Source organism: Haemorhous mexicanus, chromosome 6 (assembly GCF_027477595.1).
Source record: "Haemorhous mexicanus isolate bHaeMex1 chromosome 6, bHaeMex1.pri, whole genome shotgun sequence".
Taxonomy (NCBI): domain Eukaryota; kingdom Metazoa; phylum Chordata; class Aves; order Passeriformes; family Fringillidae; genus Haemorhous; species Haemorhous mexicanus.
The window spans coordinates 28,885,077-28,910,047 of NC_082346.1; the positions used below are offsets into that span (position 1 = coordinate 28,885,077).

At 38.9% G+C, this 24,971-nt stretch overlaps 1 protein-coding gene across 3 annotated transcripts; it reads left to right on the plus strand.

Moving 5' to 3' along the window:
* Positions 1-62: 62 nt before the first annotated feature.
* Positions 63-24,313, plus strand: GANC (glucosidase alpha, neutral C). 3 transcript variants are annotated; one of them, XM_059849533.1, is made up of 24 exons: positions 83-236; positions 1,318-1,380; positions 2,572-2,680; positions 3,198-3,325; positions 3,847-4,029; positions 4,849-4,894; positions 6,254-6,320; positions 7,208-7,304; positions 7,906-8,086; positions 8,936-9,089; positions 9,474-9,709; positions 10,678-10,804; positions 11,751-11,830; positions 12,687-12,830; positions 13,218-13,314; positions 13,694-13,795; positions 14,298-14,541; positions 16,283-16,347; positions 16,880-16,956; positions 18,548-18,622; positions 19,031-19,144; positions 19,656-19,768; positions 21,275-21,378; positions 22,264-24,313. In XM_059849533.1, the coding sequence occupies exons 1-24, from the start codon at positions 208-210 to the stop codon at positions 22,371-22,373; spliced, it is 2,745 nt and encodes a 914-aa protein (XP_059705516.1). In that variant the 5' UTR covers positions 83-207; the 3' UTR covers positions 22,374-24,313. The 3 variants fall into 3 exon arrangements, with proteins under 3 accessions (XP_059705517.1, XP_059705518.1, XP_059705516.1); XM_059849534.1 differs by lacking the exons at positions 19,656-19,768; positions 21,275-21,378; positions 22,264-24,313 and adding an exon at positions 19,346-19,610 and having other exon boundaries at positions 63-236; XM_059849535.1 differs by lacking the exons at positions 19,031-19,144; positions 19,656-19,768; positions 21,275-21,378; positions 22,264-24,313 and adding an exon at positions 17,923-17,964 and having other exon boundaries at positions 63-236.
* The last annotated feature ends 658 nt before the right edge of the window (positions 24,314-24,971 follow it).

Consider the following 24,971-nt stretch of genomic DNA (forward strand, 5'->3'; position numbering starts at 1 on the left):
CCTCTTCCGCTCCCCGCGGAGGGACTCGGCCGTCGTGGGCCGGCGAGAGCGGCGCTGGGCGGAGCCGCTCTCGGCTCGTCCTGGGCTGTCACCGCCCCCGGGTGTCACTCGCCGGCCCGGTCGCGCTGGGAGCCCGTGGCGTTCCGCGGCTGGCGCGGCGGGTCGCCACCCCTTCTCTCGGCGGGGGTCGCTCGGGGCAGCTCCGCCATGGAGGCGGGGACGCCGGGGGGAGTCAGGTAACGCAGCCTGGGAGGCGCTCCTCGGCCGGCCCTCTCCTCGCTCCCGCTGTTGCCGAGGAGGCTCCACCAGTTTCCGCGGGGAGCGGCGGGGTGCGGAGCCGGCCCCATGCAGCGGGTCGGGGCTCGGGGGCGGGCGTGCGGGGCCGTGCCGTGCTGTCCTCGCCGCCCTGCCCGGGCACAGCCTTCCCGCGGCGGAGCGGGGCAGCGAGCGGATCCGCAGCGCCAGGGGTGGTTCGGACTGCGCCGCGTTCAGTGCGCCAACAGAGGCACACGAACTTGGAGCAAAACCCGAAAGGACATATGTATCTTCAGTCAAAAATGGGAAGGGCTGAGTGATCGAAATATACGGTCACTGTGAGATCTCAAATAATAATCGAGGACTTGTAATTGTGACAGCCTCAGTGGGTGCCGTCTGCATTTCCTATATTGCGTGTATGTAATAAGTATTCCATAAGCATCAGTGCTTCATCTGCCAGAACTAATACCTTATTCCCTTCCATCTGTGTTTGAGCCCAGCATAATCTGGGAAATACTCTGATGATAGATACTACTGGCAGCCCATTTTCTTTCAGGCAAGTAAAAAATTTACTGTTATCTAATAAATCTAAAAGTTACTTCAAGCCTAAAATAACATAGAGTTGTCAGCAGGACCATTGGAAGCCTTCCTCCTTTGTCGGTCCCACTGAAGGTGCAGTATTTCTTCTTTTCTGCCAGTCTTCCCCATTTCTCCATTCCTATTACTGGAAAATAATTAACTGTAATGACTGCAGAGGGAGGTCTGGCTTCAAAATGCATAAGAATTCAGCTATGCTGAAATCCATCTCTGTTACTCATAGATTCAATCATTTCTCAAAATTTCAGGGTTTAAAAGGCAATGGTTCAGCATGAAACTAAATGTATAAGAACCTCCTCCCATATCTAAACACAGTAGTTCAAGGTCCATCACATTTTATGTTGGACCAGAATTTTCTGCACTGTTTTTAATCCTGACCACTCTTGAAAAGGACCCCCATCATTTGATCGTTCAGCAGGTGTGTGATGGACACATCTAAACACTTCCTTTATCTGCTCTTTCTAGTGTCCAAGATGAGGCTGTGGACAAAAGCAACTTTAAGAAATGCAACCAGATTGCTTTTTACAGGTATGGAGAATTGTAGCGTAGTTACACATTGACTTAATCACAGCAAGTCTGCTACTTTCAGAATTTATCTTCCAAAGAAGAGCATTCCACTTAGCTATCAGCAAGCAATAATCAGCAGACTGTAAAACGTGTGGTCTTACACCCAGAATGTCTTCCATTAAAGTTAAAAGGTTCAGTCCTCTCATCTGACAAAGCCCCAGCAATATTTTAATTTAAGTGCACTCAGACACAGGTTGTTCTCTTGACATGGATGTTCCTTGACTATCTGCAGTTCAAAGCAGCAGAACACGCAGTAGAAATCATTAGTCTGTGAAAATAGCACGTGTGATTACAGTTCTGTTGACCAAGTACCTTGGTCAGAATTCAGTGTCAAATCTAAATTCTAGCTCACTAGTCCCTTAAAGTTAACCTAATGCTAAGTTATATTTCTCATCCCATTTCTAACTGTGCTCTCGACCTTTTTCTTCTCTCCATTGTGTTCTTTCCTGTGCTGACTGACTGAAAGAAATGATTGATTGCCTATTGTTACACCAATTAGGCACTGACATATTTGGTTTATTAATGAAGAAGTTTGTCTTTAAGGTAGCGTCCAAGACACTTATCTTCAAATACTTCATAAAACCAGGCCTTGGCATGGAGAATTCTACAAACAGTTGAAAGAGCTTTTGTTTCAGGATCTCTGACCTAAAAGCATTATCAGGGCCAAAAGCTGTAGTCAAAACATCAAATTTATTGAGAAACAATTTGCCTGGTGCATATATGAAGATTACAAATTACAAACACAAAGTGTTTCATCACCCCGGAATGTTGAAGGTGTTCATTGGAAGTTACAGGGATATATGACAGAAAATGAAAAACAGATTATTCAACTGAAATTTCAGGGATAAATGAAAGAACGATAATGGAATTGTACTTCTAAGAACTGGACACTTGAGACTATTATTGTTATAAAAAACCATATAGAGTGGTGATGGGTGAGCCCCTCAACCCCTCTAACATCTCATTTGTAAGCATTTAGGTATGCTCAGAACTATATTCCTTCTTTTTCCTCTTGACTTAAAGTGCTAATAATTGTATTTGAAAAAGCTTAATAAAAAATGATTAAGTGAACATTTCTAACAGTGTGATGTCCCTCTGTATGATATAAGCTACAAGAGCTGGGGAGACCAAAATAATTTTCTGTCTTGACAGGCGTCAGAAACTTCTACGTCCTGGAAAATCCTTGTATCGAGTTTTGTTGGATTCAGTCACATTAAGTGATGAGAATGTCAAATTCCAAATCATTCATGAGGAGAATAAGGTGAGATACCCACAGCATAAGAGGGTGCTTACAGAAAGAGCAGTGAATATTGTCAACATGACTAATAATATTTACAGGTTTTGAGATTCTTCAGTGATAGATATTTGAGAAGTAATGCAAAGTATCAGCCTAAATATGTCCTTACTAATCAGCATTTAACTTTTAAAAAATTAATGGCTCTATGAAAAAAGTGTTCTGAATAGAACACTACTTTGCTGAAAAATATTTTTAATTCAGAATTTTCTCCACTATTTCAAAATAAGAAGTTCTTTTTTTGTAATGCTAGATATCAGATGCTTGAAAATAAAGAGTTCACTTAAAAGGCATTGCTTCTTCAAAGGGGTGAAGTAGAGTTAGCTGGTGTAAATTCATATGGATGATAAATTTTACTCTCAACAGTGCTAAAGAGCAATAATTCAGAAAGCAGGCATGTTTCCAGACAGTAAGTGTTTGATGATGCTGTGTTAAAAATAAGTGTTTTTTATCCTTATGAGTTTATCTGTTTGTTTGCTCACAGGTTCTTCTGCAGGTAGAAATTTATGAAATAGAAGGCAATATTTTCAGGCTTAAAATCGATGAGGCATCTCCTCTCAGAGCACGATACAAAGTTCCTGATGTTCTTATAAAGGAACCTACCACCCAGAGGTAAGTGATGGGTGATTTAAGTGATGATGATTTAGCACCTCAATATTTTACACAGCTTCCTCCTTTATATTACAGTACAGTTGTCCCTCTACAATATAAACTTCCTGCAGGAAGAGAAAACAAAAATGCATGTGGTTTATTTACTTTCAAAAAATTATGTTAAATACTTAAGAAAGTATTTAAAAAATAGAGAAAGTTTTATCATACACATAAGAAACCTCAGCCTGTTAGACCCAATCAGAAAATAGCCTACTTGTTACAATGCAGAGTTTTTACCGAAGGCATTACCTGTCAATGTGAAAGGAGTGCAAGCTCTGGATAGTTTAATGGCAGTTCTGTAGCCACTTTTTGCACTATGCCGTGAACCTTGAGCACAGAATGTATTTCTGGCCTTCTTTGGCTCAACATTAGCCTTGAGGTTTGTGTAATGTATGCAGATATTCTTAGCCCATCTTCTGTATCAATTGTTACTTAGTTACAGTAGATTTCATATAAAGTTGTTTTTGCTTTTCATTTGCAAGACTGTTCATATCCCACAAGGAGGCAGGTATTTTGGTACTGTCAAGTGTTAATGAGGACTACAAACTTCGAGTCACAGCAAATCCCTTCCAAGTTGAGCTGCAGTCCAAGGGTGAGACTGTTATGAGTGTGAATTCCAATGGTTTGTTGTATTTTGAGCACCTACAACCACCTCCCAGTGACAGGTACAGCATTTGTCTATCATATCATTGTATATACTGGTTGTGCTGTAGCTGAAAATAAATTTCTGAAAAACTCAATTTCTGAAAACTCTTATGCACTGAAACGTGACTTCTCTTTTACTTCATAAATACAGTAAATACAAGGAGAAAATTTAACAAACAAATTCTAGGTCAATTAGCTGCAGACTGCTTTAATCCCTTGCAGCAGCCCTGTGCAAAATGCTTACCTCATTTAATGGCCAATTTTGCAAAACACTAAAGTATCCTGGTACCCCTTGTCTTTCTTGGGAATGAGTGATGGTAGTATGATGAGGTTATTAGTTTCATATTTTTTCTCACTAAATTTATTCTTTAAGTGTTACTCACTAGAAGTCAAGTTTTGTCCAACTTGCAATGTGCCATCTAGTTGCAAGATGTCATAGGTTAATCACACTACAAAGTGCTGGAAGGATGAGAAACCTCAGTGCATGCAGGACCTATTATGATTAGAAAACGGGCAGAGCAAGTGAATCTCTTGTGGAGCATCATTTTAAACATTGAAATCAACAGAGAACCCTTAGCAGAATGATAAAGTGAGGATCTTCTGGGCAGGTAAAATGTTGATGCAGATAGAAATAAACATGAGAGGCCAAGAAGTCAACCTAACTCAAGCATTGAGTGAAGGTTATTTTAAGGCATTGAATATCAAAATGATTTCCAAGTTTGCACCAAAAGTTTTACATAATGTTTAAAGCTATGGATGGTGCTATTGTAAGTTTCTGTTTGAAATCCTTGCTTATGTTAACAGTAAACTGATTATTTCTATGTATTTGTTTCCATTAGAAAACCTACAGCACAAAATGAGGAGGCAGCAAGTGATTCCTCTAAGGTAAACCATACTTACTGCAATTTCAGCAAGATTATTTTGTAAAAGAAAATTAAATTACATGTTCATTTTGCCCTATAGTATTTGCAAATGCAGTCCAACCATTTTCAAAAAGGACATGGTATAACATTTTGAGATATTTTACAAATTCATAGTTGAAGGAAGGTTTATATGTTTTACCACATTGTAGAAGGCATCAGTTCAGGTAGATTTAGCCCAAAAATGGTTTTTTTCTATAGCCTTTTTAATACTAATTTATTTCTCTTTTGTTCTCCTATTTGATGTGGACTAGATGTGTAAAAGGGAGCTTTGTGGTGATATTTTTAATTTTCAAATTCCCTGTTCATTGCAAAGAGAGTTTCAAAAGAACAAGACCTTTTTTATAACAGTCAAAAAGTATGTCTCCACATACATTCAGGCTTAATACAGAAATAAAATTCTCTCTTAAAATAGACCAGGTCCTGGCAATGCATAGAGGCACATAGCAGTTTTCCCAGGAGGCTGAGCTGTGTCTGGGATATAATTTTAGCCCCATGCAGAGCAGATGGCTGCTTACTCTGCTATCCTGTTATAAATGGCAGGAGTTGTGCTGCCTACAGCATACTTATGTTTCAGCTCTGATTTCTGCCAGGGAAAGCACAAAGCTGCAAGAGGCCACGTCCACTTATTGTGGGATGAATGTAGAAAAGAAAACTAGGGAAGGCACTGCAAGAAGTGTAAATTCTACAACAATGAATTACAGGATGCAAGGAGGTTAAAAGTATCAGTTACAGACACTCCAGAGTGTCTGCAGAGCTTTTTCTGTTGTCTGACCTTTACTATTTGGGGGAGTGAGTAGGTTTCTGTTTGTATGTTTTTTTTCTGTTTGGTTCTACCCATGCATTTCATAAATTTATTCAACATCAAGGAGAAACACATTTTTCACAGTGAGAATAATCACTCACTGGAACAACCTTCCCAGGGATGTGGCATAATCCCATCATGGGAGGTTTTCGAGATTTGTTTGGACAGGCTGCTGGATAATCTCATCAAGGCTCCCTTTACCATTAAAGGGTGGACCACGTGATCTTTTCAGGTCCCTTTCAAACTGGGCTATTCTATCATTCTGTGATTCTATCTAAGTCCTCAGATATTACTTTTATGCGGTAGCAGACTGCTGGTGTACAACATATGCACATCAGTTCTTCAGTGTAAATTCCTAGATCTGAATCTGATTTGTGGTTTTCATTTATTAATATTAGCCATATGTGGCAAACCAAAAAAAAAAGCAGTATAAATCTCATGTGAATAAACATATTTGTCTTAAAATTACATGATGTACTCAGTTTCATTTGCTAGGCTTAGCTATTTCTATTTGTACAGGAAAAAGAAGAGGATCTAGGTCTCTGGCAGGAGCAATTTGGCAGTTTCTTGGACATCAAAGCTCATGGTAAGTCTCAGTGTAGCTCTGAAAACAGCTTTACTGTTTTGTATATAGCCATGTTAATTCATATTTTTGTCTGCTTTCTGTTTAACTGCTTAATGTTTATCAATGTCCCACTTGCACCTGCTTTTCAGTTGCCTTAACTGAAATCAGTGATGGGTAACAATTTGACAAAAACTCTGCAAATGTTCATTTTGTCTCTGTTTAAGAGGGTACATATTAAATGTGACCCATTTCATCAACTCACTGTATGCCATTTCTGAGACAGCATTAACATTGTCTGACTTTTCATATATAAATGTATATAATACATTATTTCTATTTTCTTTTCTTTTATTTTTTAGTATTAATACATAACATTGACCTCACTTATAGTTTATTCTCATGACATATCAGAAATCATGATATCTAAGCATTAATACTTGTCACAAAGAAACTTTTTTGAAGTGTGGACTAAAAAGGGGAATACTGAGCAATCTGAAGTGATAAAGACAAAGGTTATAGACACATGACAGCAATAGCTTAAATACAATTTAAATAATAAATTACCAAAATATATGATGATCAGCTGTCCCTCCCATTGAGGGAAGTGACCCATGATTACATGGATTTGGGATTTTTTTTCTGTTAAAGTGATTAATTTTATCTTATTAAGAAGTTCTAAATCAAAAGAACTATAATAATAAATAAATATAATAAAATCTGTTTCAAACATTACCTCTATAGAACAGAAGTAATAATGGAAGTGATGTTGAAAGGAAGCATGAAAGACTTAATTATTGAAACATTAAAACCTATTTTGTTTTGGTTTATCCAGCTAGGTTGCTCTGCTTTATTCCTTTCAGATAAGCCTAAGAACTCTGCATTCTCATCATTTAATATTATTTCCACAGGTCCTACTTCTATAGGCATGGACTTCTCTTTACATGGATATGACCATGTTTATGGAATACCACAACACACAGAAACACTTCTTCTCAAAAACACCAGGTAAAGGTGTCAAGGCATCACATTACTAGTGAATGCAGTGTCTTTTTTTTTGTTTGTTTTGTGAGAGAGAGCTATAACATAGTATTAATAATTTAATCCAGACAAGAGATTGAGATATGTGTATCATATAGTATATATTTTAGTTTAATATTTTACTTAGTTGAATTGTAGCCCCTATCCATGTGGAGTAAGGCATTCTGCTTTCCCTAGTGTGCAGTTTCATGAATGGCTCTTTCTGTTCTCTCCCAATTTTCCATGCAGTTTTTTTCTGACTTCCAGGATTGGTCATGTTTCAGCAGAACTCATAGAAGAGCAATTGTATGGGAGGATGGGAGAGTTCAGAAATAATATTTTAGGTTTTAAAGCAAACACACAGTAGTCTCCCTGGCAGCAAAATTCTTGTTTGCCTCAGATAGTGAGGACCAAAGCAAAGAAGCAGTAATCTAGGCAGTCCATATTTCAGCTCTGGATGCGAAACAAAAGACCAGAACACAGAGCACTCACTGAGTATTCACCAGGTTTAGTGAGACAGCAATAGAATTAAAACTAGCCTAGTGCAAGATGCTTACGTGTAACAAACACATCTGTTTGTTTGTCCTAGTGATGGTGATGCCTACCGGCTTTATAATTTGGATATTTTCGGCCACAAGATACATGACAAAATAGGTATTTATGGTTCAGTACCCCTTCTCTTAGCACACAAGCCTAACAGAACTTCAGGGATCTTCTGGCTGAACTCTTCAGAAACACTGGTGGATATTAGTACAAAGGCAGTAGCTGAGGTGAGAGTTATTCACTTTCCTCAGAATTAAATTACAAAAGGAAACACTTCAGGACAAGGCCAACAGGAATTTAACACGATTGGAAATTTATCCTTTGCTCACTAATGAAGAATTGTCAGTCTCTTCCTCCTGTCCTTCCTATTGCTAAATTTGTTGTATTAACCTAAAAGAACAAAGAGATCACTCCTTTCAAGAACCAAGTTATAGATTTTGTATCTTAACAGGTCTACAGAAGGAGACAGAGAGAAAATACATAGAAAAAATCTGCACAGATGTAGAAGGCAGAAGAAATGGTGGACACAAATCTTGACATTCACTTGGATTTGAGAAATTTTTATGAGTGTTTAAATTCTTGGAATTACCACAGATTTCTGCTTAGCAGGCTCATTGTTCTGTGGAATGTAATTGACCTTGAAGAAACATAAAATATTCAGGAAAGGAACTCACTCTTGAAACACAAACATATGAATTCTGTTAAAATTTAAACAATGACAAGCAAATCTTGATTTTCCAGCACTGCATTATGTGGTTAATTTTTTTTTTTTTTAATTTATGATATAGATATTACTCAGAGATCCTACAGAAAATTCACAGTCCTTAATTAAGGAAATGCTTTAATATTTTTCCACTCATTACCCATTTTTTTCTTATTATCTATTACTCTACTTTGTGTAAGTGGTATGCAAGGTAAAGAATTTGTGAAGGCTATTTAAGAAACACTCAGTGTGTATTGCTAATACCTGCCAGGTATGTGCTGGTGAATTTTGTGTGTTTCCCTATTTGCTCCTTCATTGAATAAAAGTTTGATAGAGAGAGAGAGATTCAGGTTTACCTTATTTTGCTTCTAAGCACACTCCATCCAGATCTGCTGCAGAGACTGCTAAGCAGAGAGCAGTGCCTCTAACTGATGTACGCTGGATGTCGGAAAGTGGGATCATTGATGTTTTCCTCCTGATGGGACCCACTGCATTTGATGTCTTCAAGCAGTTTGCACAACTGACAGGTACTAACTCAATAATTGGAGTCAGAATGGCACACTTACCCAGGAGATTGTCTGAGGAACATGCTGTACCCAAGAGTGGGTCAATATTTACCTAGCCCATTGTGTGCAGAAGGCCAGTTGTTCCCAAACTGCAGTGCGTAGATCAAAGGCTCCTGCTTTGTGAAGACAGCCCTCTATCCTTGTTTTCCCTAGCATTCACGGCTGGTCAAACTTGCCTCTAATTGAGAAGCCAGCATAATCACTGCTATCTGAAACTGCACCCTTAGAGGAAGAGGTGAAACACAGGGGGCTAGAACTGCCAGTTACTATAAAGACATGCCACCTTATAATGTGGAAAGACTGAATTTATTGAGAGTTTTATCTTCATTCATATACTCTTTCTAGGCACTCAAGCCTTGCCCCCACTTTTTTCTCTGGGCTACCATCAGTGCAGGTGGAATTATGAGGATGAGCAAGATGTCAAGGCAGTGGATGCTGGCTTTGATGCACATGACATTCCTTATGATGTCATATGGCTGGATATAGAGCACACAGATGGCAAGAGATATTTTACTTGGGACAAAAAGAAATTCCAGAACCCCAGAAAGATGCAAGAACATCTCAGGAAGAAAAAACGCAAGGTAAATAATATTGCAGGAAGAAAGAAAAGATTTCTCAGTAGTGTGAATCTACCCAATCTAGCTTTAAGCATGGTACTTCAGATACTGGAAACAGGTGAACTACAACAGAATAAATTAGACTGTGTTGCCATCTGGTGATACTTCCAGCATGAAAGCTATCTTGTTTAATTCATTTCCTCATACCCTTTTATTATTTAGTAGTTTGTTCTGTATCCTGGCAATCCAGCTAAATCTGACTCATGTGAAACTCCATCTTACAGAAGCAGCTGTCATTGATGAACACAGCAGAAAATCTTTCTTCTTAACATGAGCTTTCACCTTTGATAGTTTCTGTGGCTGTTTCAGCTTTTCTTTGTGTTTATGTATTTCTGTTTTTACAGCTAAAATATTTTTCTTGGAATTACTGAGTTGTAGAATTGCTTAATGCTTGATCTTTGCCAAAAGTCAGTGAACAGGAGATTGCTGAAACAGCATTCAAGTTTTATAATCTCTCAATTGAAGCTATAGTACTTTCTCAGCTCTGCAGTAAAGCAGCAGAATGGAACTGCAAAACACAATACCTGCTGCTATTGTATGATACACAAACTTAAATGAATTTAACTGGCTTAAGGCATATGATTTTAAGCAGGCACATAAACACAGAAGTCAGATATTTTCCCATTCACAGAATACAGCAGTGAATTAAACAGAATGTTTTTAGGGGTTGGGGTACTTTCTTTTATCTGAAACAATGGCTTTTGTCATTTATTTCAGAAGGGTGAGTCCATGCATTCCTTGTAAATTTAGGTCCTGTACATATGTCTAACACAGTATATAAGAAACCTGTATCTGCTTTTTAAAAATAGGGATACAGCTCTCTTCTTTACCTGAGATGAAGTCATTCTTTGCCTTTTAGCAAAAGTGAACTCTTGCTGTTTTATTAAGCACAGCTGATGTTAATTATGTGTTTTATTTTCTTACCCTGGCAGCTTGTGGTCATTGTAGATCCTCATATTAAGGTTGATCCCTCATATCCTCTGTATGCACAGGCAAAAGAAAAGGGATATTTTGTGAAAGACAGAAATGGGCAAGATTTTGAGGGCATCTGTTGGCCAGGTAAAAAACACTGTGTCTCTATATTTTAAGCTGTTTATTTTAAAATTTTTGTAGAATAGTTTAATTGGGATGCAGGGAAGCAGAATTGACTTCTTATATTCCTTTCAAATTCCTTGCATTTGTTGTAAATATTAATAATTATAATAAAAAATTAAAAATAATATAATTTATAAAAATGGGGGAGGGTTGGTATCATCATGTCCTGATTGCCTCAGCTGTATAGATTGCCTCTGTTATATCTATTGGATCTGCTGCTAGTCCCAGTGCCTAGAACTAAAAGAGTTGGATTTATTGATGAGGACAGCCATTCCTCTTCCCAACTTGTCTTGGACACAGAAATGCAGTCTGGTCCATTGCAGTGAGCACAGTTTATGTAGGCTGGGTGAAATTTAGTGAACACTGATCCAGAAGACTTTGATTCAAGAGTAACACAGTGATTTGTCATATTATGTTTCATGAGAAGATCTCATTGTAGGGAGGCAAAGGAGGCTGTCTCCCTTCTTTACAGACAGGAAGCCCGCAGTCCTGGCAAAGCAATGATTATGGGAAAAATCAAGGACATATTACAACTTCTACTAGCATAGTAGGATGTAGTTATTCAGCTTCTCAGTGACACTTTTCTGTTTGAGCTCAGAATACCAGTGATGTTGTCTTTCCCTGACTACTTGTTCACATGTGAACATATTTGAAACTTCTAGCAGACATCCTTAAATGGTGCTGAGCTTCAGACCCCCTGAATCTAAGTGTGTTGACCTTCACAACATGGCAAGGGGTGTACTGAATTTCAAGTCAGCCTGGCATTTGTTCTTGAGCTTTAATTTCAGAAAAAATAGCAACTACATTATTGCTGCCTATGGAAACCATTGTAGCTTTAAACCATTGTGTATAGGTGCAAAGACAATATTCTTTAAATCAGATAAATAATTGGGATCTCCAACATCCACAGGTTCCTCTTGTTACCTGGATTTCACCAATCCTGAAGTGCGAAAATGGTACTCAGATCAATTTGCCTTCAAAACATACAAGGTTTGTATTTATTTGCTCTGATCTACATATCCCAGAAAGCCTGAAAAGGGAGAAGAGAGAAGGTACTGTCTATAGTATATATTGTGTATAGGAAAATACCTTGATAAGCTGAAGTACCATAGAAGGATTTTCTCCATGGACTTTTCTGCACTGAGCTAGTTGGAGCCCATATGGCACCAGTGAACATACACTCTTGTTGCAGCTATATAAGGACAAACCACAGGCATTTTAAGAACCCATAATCTAAAACAGCTGCTGCTAACAGCTGCTGCTATTCCAGCCTTTACTACCATGATAGCACCCAAGGATTGATGTAAGAGTGCACTCTCACAGCTTAGTCACTTCATCCTGACCTTCCTGCCTTGTGCTGAAAGTGTCTGGGTGACCATTGCTGCACACCTCCAGTTTCCCTCACGCTGCTTTAAAGTTCTGGTTTGCAGTAGAGTTGTTGAAATCACTTCCCTAGTAGGCATACATGTAGATATTTCCCTTGCTGCTTCTTCTCTCCAGCTTTCACCTCTGGCCTCTGATTTTTCCATATGGCTGTTTTATACTTCTCTTTTCCCTGCCTCTTTCACTCACCAGAAAGCTGGAATAGCAAGTGCCTACTGAGTTTTGTAAGAATTGCAAAGATCAAGTGGGCTTGTAGGCTGCTACCCTGGGTAGAAGGGCCTCTAAGAGGGATGAGATGAATTACTGGGGGCTTTCAAGTGACCTGAGAAGTGTAATTACCAAGTCTTGCTTTTGTGATGCTGTTTCTACTCATACCCCAGACTGGCCTGACACCCACTTCAGATAAACACTCAAAATCACAGGACTGACTCTGTCATGACCTAATTGAAGTCCTGTGTCACAGGCATCCACTAATATCCTCTTTGTATGGAATGATATGAATGAGCCCTCAGTCTTCAAGGGGGCAGAACTAACAATGCAGAAAGATGCTGTGCACTACAACAGCTGGGAGCATCGGGATGTACACAACATCTATGGATTCTACCAGGTAGAGTATCTGGAGGCACAAAGAGCAGTTATTCTCATGGAATATGAGTGATGTGGTACTTCACACAGTAGTAGGTATTCTATAACCTTCATCAAGGCCTGAAACTCTGCTGGATATTGCAGTATTTGAAATAAACTGGGATTGGTCACAAGAAAATGTGACATCATCTGTGCCTTACTACCATAGTAATGTAAATTACATTGGCTGTAACTATTGAATCCTTGTTTTCACATATCTTCTAATAAGAACATGTTATTTAATAATGGGTATTATTTCTGGGAACAGAATTGTCTTCGTTTTTCTGCCTTAGGTGGACTAAAAAGACAATGTAGAAAGTATCCTAATTAAAGAGTTTGTCTTCCTGACTTTTCTATTAATGATTTTCAGCAAATGGCAACTGCAGAAGGACTCATCAGACGTTCTTCAGGAAAAGAGAGACCGTTTGTCCTCACAAGATCTTTCTTTGCTGGATCACAGAAGTATGGTTAGTAAGGATTAGCTGGATGCCTTCCTTGCGCTTTATTCTATAAAGTTTGATAGATAGTAGTCTAGAGAGGACAGAAACTGTCTTAGAAATACTGATGTGATAAGCTCACAAGAGTGGAAATGATTAAAAAAATCAGGAGAGGCTGGCAAGGTGTGTATGAGTCAAAGGTAGAACAGCAACCTGTGTCCTGTGATAAATCAATACCTGTTTTTATTGCCTATTTCAGGAGCACGCATGTATAAAGAAAAAAAAAAGTGCAATGTACAGGAATTCCAAAATAGTTCATGATTATTCTTGTCTTCTTTCCTTAACTGCAAGCATAAACTGAGATAAACATTCAATTTTCCTGCATAATCCTGAAACTGGGTATTTCCAGGGGCAGTGTGGACTGGAGACAACACAGCAGAGTGGAGTTACTTGAAAATATCCATTCCAATGCTTCTTACCATCAACATGGTGGGGATTTCCTTCTGTGGAGGTAATGTGTTTCTCACTGTGCATAAAAGATGCCACCAAGCTTGTATTCCCAAGGTAGGCTTCAGCACAGACGGTGGAAAGCTCAACAGCCCTCTGCATTTCCAGGTGGTTTCACAGATTAGTCTGGTTTCAGAAGCCTGAAATGTCCATCATGTCCATGTCTCCAGTAACTTTTGTGCAGTGTTTTTGTCCCATCTTGAGCAGCAGTCCTCAGGTTGTGTTCTGTTTACAGCATTGCTGTGACAGTGCTCTGTCCCTGGGAAAATCACTCACTTAGCCTTCAAAACCTCTCTTGAGTTTTTTTTTTTTTCCCAAAGCATAACTTGTTGCACTGGTGTTTTACTCTTATTTGGACAAGCAGCTGCCCAAGAGCTGAACAGAACAGTGAGCAAACTGTGAAATGCATGGATTTATACACTTGGAATGTTTGTTAGAGGAGAGCATCCCATTTTCCAGAGCAATCTCCAAAACTGTGTATTTTTATCTGTCTGCGCAATATCTAGCTGATGTGGGAGGGTTTATTGGAGATCCAGAGCCAGAGTTACTTGTTCGCTGGTATCAGGCGGGAGCCTACCAGCCCTTCTTCAGAGGTCACTCTAACATGGAGAGCAAACGGCGCGAACCGTGGCTCTTTGGGGAGAAGAACACCCAGATCATCAGGAGAGCCATTAGAGAGCGCTACGTCCTCCTGCCCTACTTATACACTCTGTTCTATCGGGCACACACGGCGGCTGAACCGGTCATGAGGTAAGAGCATCAGCCAGCAGGCCTAGAGGGGATCTGCACGAGCTTACTTGGAGAAGGGAGGTTAAATTACCACCTCTTAGTTTTCTAGCTACTTATTTGACTATTAAAAGGGAGAAAAACAGGCAAAAGTTCTAATACTGAATTCTCTTTTCACGCATTCTGTGAGCTTTGTTAGGGCTCTCAGAGGAAAATTATGTTCTGAGTTTTTTCCCAAATGACACCTGGAACACACTAATTCAATAAACACATTGCAGTCTTTGAACTTTTTAGAGTAGTATGGGCTTCAAACTTTTCATCATGATAAAGGCCATCATATAGTAGGTCCAACCAGTACATAAAACAGTGCTTAATGGACTGTGAACTTATTGACCTAGAAATGTAAATGCCATTTTGCCTCTCATGAAAATATTTGTTACTGCTTAACTGTTAATGTTATAAAATCTTATTTCGTAATAATAGTTTTATCACATTTTTCTGCAGTATTGCTTATAATGGCTCTTTTACTAGAGAATTTAATAATCTAGAACAGAAATGAAATTACAAAATAAATTATTTGTTATGTTGCTCTCTAACCTCTTAAAAATGTACCTCTGTGGAACTGAATGCAGCATTTCTTTCAGGAAGAGATTAATGTCATTAATCTCCCTGGTATAGATTATAATCTATCTGTGTTTGTTTGTATTATAATCTGTGTGTTTGCGGTTGCCCTAGAACTGTTCTTTTTGCTCACATTTGCTTTTATATTTTGTTATGCAGATACATCTCATAAGTTTTAAAAACATATAGGTCTTTTTGACGAGGTTTGAGTGGTTTGAGTTTTGAAGATAATTTGCATTACAGACATAGTAGTGTAAGTGTTTGTCTGCATCTATGTAGGTGTAAATGCACCTGTTTTATGCCCTGACAGAGACAGTAGGTTTCTGTCTTTCTTGAAATGAAGCTTTTGTTGGCGTGTGAACTGCCCACGGTATTAAATCACACTTCCACTGTGTTAAGTTTGTTGCAGTAGGTACAGAATTAGAGGGGAAGTGTATTTTTCTCACTGAGACAAGCAGAATGGAAAGTGTGTCTCATTAGCAAACACACGAGCAGCAGGACTGCAGTGAACAAGTGGGTGCCTGTGAGTGAGCAGGTGAGCCAGGCTTTTGTGTAAAGAAACCCAGACTCGACTCTGTCTCTTAACAAGCTATTGTTGTCATAATCTCTCAAACTTTAAATATACAACATCTGTTCCATAACCGGATGGTTATTACACTACCCTTTTTTGAGAAGGACTAGAAATGAGCTTCTGGTGCAAGTTTTTCAGGTGTGGCCAGGACAAGACTTTCTGTAAAAGCAGCAGGGAGCTGTTGAGAACAGGAAGGACTGTGCTGCAGGGACTAGCTCATCAGGGGCCAGCATTGCTGGTAGGCTGGGACACAAAGGCTCATTCATCACTCCTTTGATAGAAGGAAGGTAAATGTAGTGCAAGGTTGTAAGGAAGAAGGCAGGAGGGAAGAAATCAATGCCACAGATGTAAAGATAGGTGTCTTAACCCATACTGTACTGGGGACTCTCAGCAGGGGCAAAGGGGCACTTTGAATCACTGACACAAAAGAGAACCTTGCCCTATCTTCAGTTCTTGATAACTGTGCCTTGTAAAGAGAGGGAGAAAATGGAGCCTGAAAATGCCAGAAAGACTTAAACAGGTTGATTGGAGAGGAAAAATGTAACTGAATTCCATTATCTTTCTTTTCTACAGGTCTCTCTGGATAGAGTTTCCAGGGAAAGTGGAAACTTTTGATGTGGAAAATGAGTACATGCTGGGTAAGCAGGTGTCTTATTCCCTGCAATTTGAGTTAAGTATTTTTGAGGTGTTGCATGAGAAAAAGAAAACATAAAAACACTGCCCAAGACTTAAAAAAATTATAATTGAATATAGAACTTCGGACCTCTTTAAGGGACTACTTTTAACAGCACTTTGAAAACAGAGAACCTAGGAGATGCAAAAACTCAGTTATATCTCACTAGTCACTTTGACAAAAACATGATTGGTTTTGACCTGAAACATCAAGTTCAGTGGAGCAGCTAAGATCAGCTAAGATCACAGTCTGCTTCAAAAATGGCAGTAGTAAACAACTGCCACCCAAACATGATTGGTTTGTACTGTGGAACGGCTGGCTGCTGAAGTCAGTCAGCCATCAGCCCAATACACAAGCCTTTTTCTTCAGCAGAAAGTGAACCTAAGCATATGACATGCCCAAGCAAGCTCCTGGAATGGCTGTGGGAGGTTGACAACCCAGGAGCACACAGGTTCTGCTCTGGGGAGAGGCAGCCTTGTGTTTATGTTTTTCTCCAGGAAATGCTTTGTTGGTGCATCCTGTCACAGAGAAAGAGGCCAAGATGGTGACAGTTCTGTTTCCAGGGTCAGAGGAGGTAAGGATGTATATGAATTTCTCAACTGTTCAGCTCAAAGAAGTATATTATGCAGAAACCTTCCAGCTCCCCATTTAATAACTGCTGAGCACTACTGCTGTGGCAAGTCTTGGCTGGCCATGCTGTGCCACTCTGAGCCCTTCCTTCCATCTTGATGCCTTGCTTGCTTGGCTCACAGTGAATTTGCTTTCTTGCTTTTCCACGAGCTGCTGTACAAATTTCAAGTCGCCTACAGTTTAAATCTCCCTTCAAAGCTTGCTCATCAATCACTATGAAACAGCTTCCCTACATTGTCAATTTTCTTTTTACGTGTATTTCTCTTTGGGTTAAACTTCTCATTTTATGTAGAAAAAAAGGGAACTTTGAAGAAGGGTCAAAAGGAAATCAGAGGGAAACTGTGGGGAGGGAAATTTTAGCAAGACAAGCCTCAGTAGCCTGGGACATGTATATCAAACACTGACTCACACAGAGAGCAGTTCCTCTCTGAAGTAAAGGTATTTATCCACAGGATGGCACAATGGTTCACTCCTACAAAGAGCATTTGGCTACAGCAGCAGTGAAGTGGAGGAAGGGAAATGATTTGGGGAAAATAGTTACTAAGGGAAAGCCTGAGACTCTAGAGAGTGAGCAGCAAAAGGGAATGTATGAGACCATGCAGAGCCTTGTGACTCCACTAACTGAGAATACTTAGAATTCTTCTCAGTTCAAGGAGAAAAACAGACTAGGCTCTCCAGACAAGTTAAGGAAAATACTTTTATCAAGATCTCTGTGGTAATTGAGTGTTTGGCACACTTAAAGTACTTAAACCTGCTATCAAGTGTGGTGCGTGGGAGATTCAGATGCAGCTCTCTTTTGTCACCTGTTATTAGCAACTTTGTCATTAATTTTCACTTCAATATAAATATGCTTTTTCAAGAATTATATTTTTAAAAAAATTTAAAGTGTTTCGTTGTTTTGCACTTCCAGATGCTTTAAGACATACAAGACACTATGCAAGCTGTAGAAAAGGTCAGATTATTTTCGTGCTTCAGAAATTACAATTTATTCTTTTCATCCAGAAGGTCATTTCATTTAAAAAGTAAATGCTTGTGGATGCCATGGGACAGAGAGAGAGAAACGGCAAGTGTTCTCACAGCGGCTTGTGAGACCTTTTAGGGAGTTGTAAGGATGTGATAACTTGTTAAGTATAAACGATCTGCAGGTGGTGTTTTTCTACTTCGTCATTCTGTTCTTCTCAAGGACAGTATGAGAGAGGTGTTTTTGTTTTAGCCAATCAAATAGAATGTATAGAATGTATTCTATATAAACCAATCAAATAGAATGTATAGAATGTACTCTATATAAACCAATCAAATAGAATGTATAGAATGTACTCTATATACGTTCTCTTGAATAAAGCCTTCTTTTGCTCTTTCTACAGTACTGCCTCTCGCCTGTTCCTGTGCCATTCTCGGCGCAAGAGTGACAAATGCTTTTTCTTGCCTATCAAATAGGTTGTTAGGAGTACTGACAAGTTAAGGAGAGTAACTGCATCTACAGAGGAAACATTTTGGCATATGTGTCATGCTCATTCTTATTTCATTTTTTCTAGATTTGGTATGATTTCAGAAAATTTATGCGAGTGGAAGATGCAGGCACAGTGAAGATCCCAGTAACACTGGAGAATGTATGTTTTTGTTTTAAAATACTACTTTCATGGAGCAGAAAAAATACCCTAAGCTTTTGTTTTGTCAGTATTCAGAATCAGAAAAGTTACAGTTCAATTTCCTTGTAGAAATGTAATCTAAAATAGCTTTTGTTTAAAACTCCCATCTCCTCTGTTGTTAGATGTAACCCTACTGTGTACTGGTGGTAAAATGAGATGATATAACGGTTACTTTTCCAGCAAAATTATTTTGCTTATATACATACAGAAGTTTAATACTATTATCATTATTAGTTGAATGATTTTCTTTATATATTTGTGGTAAAATTTCATTTCTAAGTTGAGCAAACTTCTGTTATCTCTGATCCTTGTTAAAATTCCATTATCAGAGTGCAGGAACCTTTCTGCCCTGGTTTTGTGTTTTTGCAGATTCCTGTATTCCAGCGGGGGGGTACTGTGATACCTCTGAAGACCTCAGCTGGAAAATCCACTGAATGCATGATAGATATTTCTTATGAACTCCACGTGGCTTTAGATGCAGAGGTACGCTGGGATAGTGTTTCCTTTTTACAAAGACATCTTCTACTCCATCTGACCTTTGTAGGCCCTTGCTGCCTGTTTGATCAGCACAGTGGCTCTTCTCCACCTGTGCTGTTTGAGGGGACTCAAACCTCTTCCCAACTGTCCCCTCTAAGCATGAATATCTGAGCACAGCAGCCAGAATAGTTTTCTGATTTTTTTCAGCCCTTGTCTAGTCCCTTGGAGGAAGGAGCAGAGAATGGGCAGGCCACAAACTTCCGTTTGGACACAGAGAGGGAACGTCCTAAAACTCTCTTTGCTAATAAAGAGGTGACACATGGCACCTGCATCAATTTACAAAACCAGGATGTCTAGCACTCTCAGAGCTGGATTGCTTGAGCCTTCCAGGGATACAAGCTGCTGAAGAAAAATAAACACACACCTTCAATATGAAGCATAACATATAGTGAGACAGTTTAATTATTCAAGACTAGAAGCTACTGTTAATTTGTGCTCTATCTGGTGTGTTTCACAGGCCTGTGCCATAGGTGAGCTCTATGTAGATGATGGGCATTCATTTCAATATCTCCACAAGAAACAGTTCCTGTATCGGAAATTCACTTTCCACAAGAACATTCTCTCTTCCAGGTAACTGCAATTATGGACAAAAGCCACCAACACACTGCCACTGGAAATGCCTGTTCTAGTTCATCAGGCCTTCTTACAAATGTAGCAGTATTAGTCTCATCTGTTGCTTAGTGAAGTCTGAGAGTGTGCACAATCTGTCATAAAACTGCAGAGGTAAACAGTGTTCTGCATAAGTCTGAAGGCAGTGACACATGAAATGCTGAGCTGTCTCATATTGTTTCAGTCTAGTCAAACTCAAGATTCTGCAGTTGACACCAATATAAAGGAAGTCATTAGAAAGAGTACAGTCTATCTGAGAGACAAAAAAGATAAATCAGGAGATTTGCAGGTAGGCAACACCTGGAGTGTTTATATTTTCTAAGATTTGTTTTCTAACATAATCTTTGCTGAGAGGGTGGTCAGTCACTGGAACATGTTACCCAGGGAAGTGGTCAAGGCATCGAGCCTTTCTTAGTTCAGAGCACATCTGGATGATGATCTGAGCCACATGGTTTAGGTTTAGGTAGTCTTGCAAGGAGCAGGGAGTTGGCTTGATTCTTACGTGTCACTTCCAACCTGAGATATTCAGTGCTTCTGTCTGGGAACCAAAACCACACCATTGCAGTCTCCCAAAGTAATCAACCAATTCACCATATATATTAGCATGAAGAAAAGCACTTTAAGGGAGGCACAAGGGAATAGCAGCTGCAAAGGCTCAGTGACAAAACCTAAAAGACAAAGAAATGCCAAATATGTCATTATAACAATTTTACTATAGAGGTATATTGCACAGAGAGCTATGTAGTGCATAAATGGTGATTCTACAGGCATTTTTTAGTCCTTCAAGCTTCAGAAATATGCAGGAGTTCATCCTAAAGCTACAAAATTTAACATAGAGCAAAACACAAAACTAGTTAGCTTGTATAATGTGGTTAAAAGTATACTTCAAATCTCTTTATATGGAATATGAAATCTGAAAAGCTTCAAAATTCAGGATGGGAAAGAAAAATGTTGCTAAATTTCTAGCAAATCTAAAGTTGGAAAAAAAATAATTTTGAGAGGAATGACATCCTGTTAATTAAAAAAGAGGTACCTTTTGATATGATTTGAGGGTTTTTAGAGGTTTTTAATTAAAATTGAATTAGTTAAAAAAATTAAACATAATTTTGCCTCAGATTGAAATATCTTACTTGAAAAAAAATGCTAAAATTAGCTTTACATTTACATTCAGAAGTTTTAACTATTGTTTTTGGAAAATCCAGAACTTTTCTGGTTCTCAAAGCCATGCTTTTTGCCATAAAATAGCTTTTCAAACTGTTTGTCTTCTGACTGTGAAATCTGATATGCAGTGAAAAAAATCAGCTGACAATGGGAGAAAGTTTTACTTGTTTTTAAGACAAAGGTAAATAGAAAAAAGGAAACCAGTATAGAGAGCTTTCAGGATGAGACTGAAGCAATAATATTTGTGTGATACTGAATTTATATTGATGGAAAGAAAGTTAATATGAAATTATTTTCTTTTTTCAGCTGTGTAGATGAAAGCGGACAATACTACACTACATGTGTAGTTGAACGGGTGATAATTCTGGGATTTGGAAAGCAACCCACTTTTGTGACAGCCAGTGCCAAGGGTAAGGAGCTGACTTCTCTTTTACTACAATTTTTTCCAATTCTGTTACTCTGCTGCCATTCACTAGAGGTGTCAAACTGACAGGTCTGCAGAAGTATTACAGCTTAGGAAGCCTCTTGGTTTAGCTTTCTTTGTTACTTTATCAAGGACAGAATTTAGTGAAAGGAGCCAGCAGCTATTTACCACTAATACTACATGCAGAACTGAAGAACACTGACTTTAAAAGATGATAAATACATCACTAAATGTGGTTTGGAATGAACACATTCAGACAACATTGTCCTGCACAGAACATGAGCAGAGATGGCACTTCACATGAAAGCCCGTTTGCTCAGGTCTGTTAACCTGCCGCCTAGTCTAGAACAGGAAACTTGCAGACAAACCCAGATTTACTCTTCTCTTTCCATGCTCATCCAAAAGCTCTGGAGTTCCTGACTGTATGGAGATCTCTAGAATTTGTGAGGTATCCCATAGGGATAGGCAATAGCAGCTACAGAAAGGGCTTACAATTTCTGGTTGCTTTCCAAACATGTCCCTTTACTTTGAGAGTCATGGGGAAATGGACTTTCGAACTCCACCTGTCAAGGGTGCTTGGAGGAACACCTGTGCAGAAACCAGGGTGATGTTTTTTCAGAAAAATTCTTGAGTAGTTCCATAGTTTGATGTACCATAGTTTGAAAGATCAGAAAAAAAGAAATAGTTACTTTCTTATTCCACTGCATTCTTATATGTGTGCTGGGAAGATTTGACTTCTATTTGTTTTTTAATCAATCCTTTCCATCAGTGGCAGGGACAGTCAGAACTAAAAACTGTAGAGAGTCACATGTAGCTGTGTTTCAGAAGAATTCTGCTTAAATTAAATAGAAAACTCTCTTGTCCTGTTCAGATGGGAAAAAAAAAGAAGTGGTTTTCACATATGATACGAAGACCTCTGCACTGACACTGGAAAACTTAGCCCTGAGTGTTGATGCTGACTGGGAGATCTGTATCAGCTGAAAGAAGACGCAGCTTCTTCAGAGAACCTGTTCATTGAGAGGCTGAGGAGAAATAAACTGGGAGGACTTCAGATGTTGATTTGAATCCAGTTAAATCAACAAACATATTTTCCACCAACACATCCAAACTAATATTTCTTACAGTTTTTCTTTTAAAGCACTAGTTTGGAGACTTGGATAAATTTTCTGTTCAGGAAAAGTAATAGCACTAGGATTGTATCTTTGGGGAAATAAGCTATTTGCATTAGGCTTGCTTCAGTTGGGCATTAAGCTTCACTTCTGCCTTCACTTGCAATAAAAAATTATGAGTTGAAGAGGTGAGACTGTGGCTTGCTGGCCTTAATGTAAGTATTTGAAAATCACACTATTCAGAAACTGGAGCACTTGAGGAGATCTGGGCCAGTTCAACAAGCAGCATCAGCAGGTATGACAGATAGAGAAGTTATCACCAGAGTTCTGCCTGCCAGCTGCCTTCTGAAAACAAACACAGAAGGAGCCACCCAGTGTGATCACAGACACTTCTTCTTTCCAGTCCTTATGGCAATGCAAAATTAGCTGGCCTGCACAGGAAAGTAAACAGCAGGGTGGCCAAACAGCTCAGGCAGTAGAGGTGAGGGTTGGGTAGCTTGTGCCAGTCAGTTGTGCAATAGCAGAAGACAGTAATGTGGCAGTGCAGAAGGCTCCCTAACAGCCAGCTTTGAAACTTGGATTTCCAAAAGGCACAGGTCCTCCAGTGGTGTAGGATAGCAGCTATACTTACACAAAAACATTTTCCGTGTTACTGCTCCCCTTCATCTGCAAGTACTACTTAAGAAAAAAGTTTTCTGTTAGGAAAGAATTGGCATTGATGATTGTCATTGATTAAATCCAGCCCTGTGAAGGAGCTATGCTTTTCCACATCTTCAAAGTCCTGCTAAGTTTTGGCTTCCTTTAGAAAAGTTTTAGTCATGCCACTTTTAAGTATCTGGCGGAGATTTGAGCTAGGCATTTATGAAGCAAAATTATATTTTAAGGGGATTTATTCTGCATGCAGACATCCCACTTTCTGTTACAACTCAGCCTAATGTTCCCTTGCCTTCTTTCTTACTGTCTCTGCAAACAGAACTGGTGTGTTTTGATGCTTGCTTTGCTTGCAAAACAGAGACCTCCTGAGTCTCATATCCATTACATCCTACCTGTTCCCTCAGGCTTTTTCATCTTAGGCATCTCTTTTTACAGGTTGCCATTGCTCCACAGGGTTTGCTTACCCTTTCCATTTGCTAAACTTGTCAGCTATATTATTTTCAAACCATTTCTGCTTTGAGTCAAATCTGAACATGCCATCAGTTGGGTTTCTGGTTTTTCTGGATTTCTAGTTCATTTAATTCCTTTTAGTAAGATAAGGAAGTAGTTTCTAAAAACATCAGTAAATTAACTCATAGGAAACAGAGAAGGATGGTCACCATTTTTGCCAGCTAAAGGTAACATAACATTACTAATCCCCCTGTCATTCCCACCTGTTGCTGTTTGTCCTCTGCCGGGTAGATTTCTGGGAACAGCAAGCATGAGAGCAAACTGTGAGTGCTCTTGACTACTCAAGTGTAATTTGTTCCCCACCAGACCCTTAGCTTCCTTCTTTTTTATTCTGCACAGCTGTTTGTCAGCACCTTCCAGTAGACAGTGTGAGCCTCCACTCCAGGAACTGGCAGCATGAATACTGTTGTGCTTAATGCAAATGTGTTAATCCAGGTAGAACAGCAGCAAACAGATCGTTTGCATCTGTTAAAAGAGAGACAGATCCTATTTTTCTATCAACTTCTAAGCTTTGATTGATGATTTCTTACTATGTCTAAGCATAGCAGTGCTTCTGACAAGATATAATTATTGTCTTGGGTAATTTAATAAAATATTTTAACTGCTATTTCTCAAATTGGAAAGTGAAATAAAGTAATAATGAAGCAAGTTACATGCCTTTTTCCTTCCAACCTTCTTTCTACTGCTAAGAATCACTAGTGAGTATTCTTCCAAGGGTACCTGGTTAATGTGAATGACTTGCCTTTATTTTCTAGCCCTCAGTAAGATATCTGCACCATAGTAAGTACTCATAGGTCAGTTCCTAACATCTATGGATTTCAGTAGCAATTAGTTGCTGAAAATCTTAGCAGTTGGGTCTTTAGATCTGATAAATTTCAAAGAATATGATTTACATTGCTGTTTGTAGTAACTCTCATATTTTTTCACATATTTATGCCATAAATGAAGAAATAAATTTTTAGTAAATTTTTTGTATATCTTTATAATTAGTTCAATTAGTGAAAACAACTGGAGAGAAAACTCCATACAAATTAAATAGCAATATTAACATTTTAGATTAATTCACTAAAGATTAGTTCATTATTACTGTTGAACAGGTCAGCTATTTGAGTACTTCTGCTTGCAGCAAATTCCATCATATACAGGATTTAATTCCTGAGTATTTGTTTTGCTTTTAGTATTAGACAGCACATCCAGTCTCCTCTATGGAAAATTGTGTTTATTTAAAGACACCATTTCTCTTTTACTAGCAGCATTCCAGCTTCCTGCTGAGAGCAGGTTTGCCCCCGAGCAGGCAACATGGGCC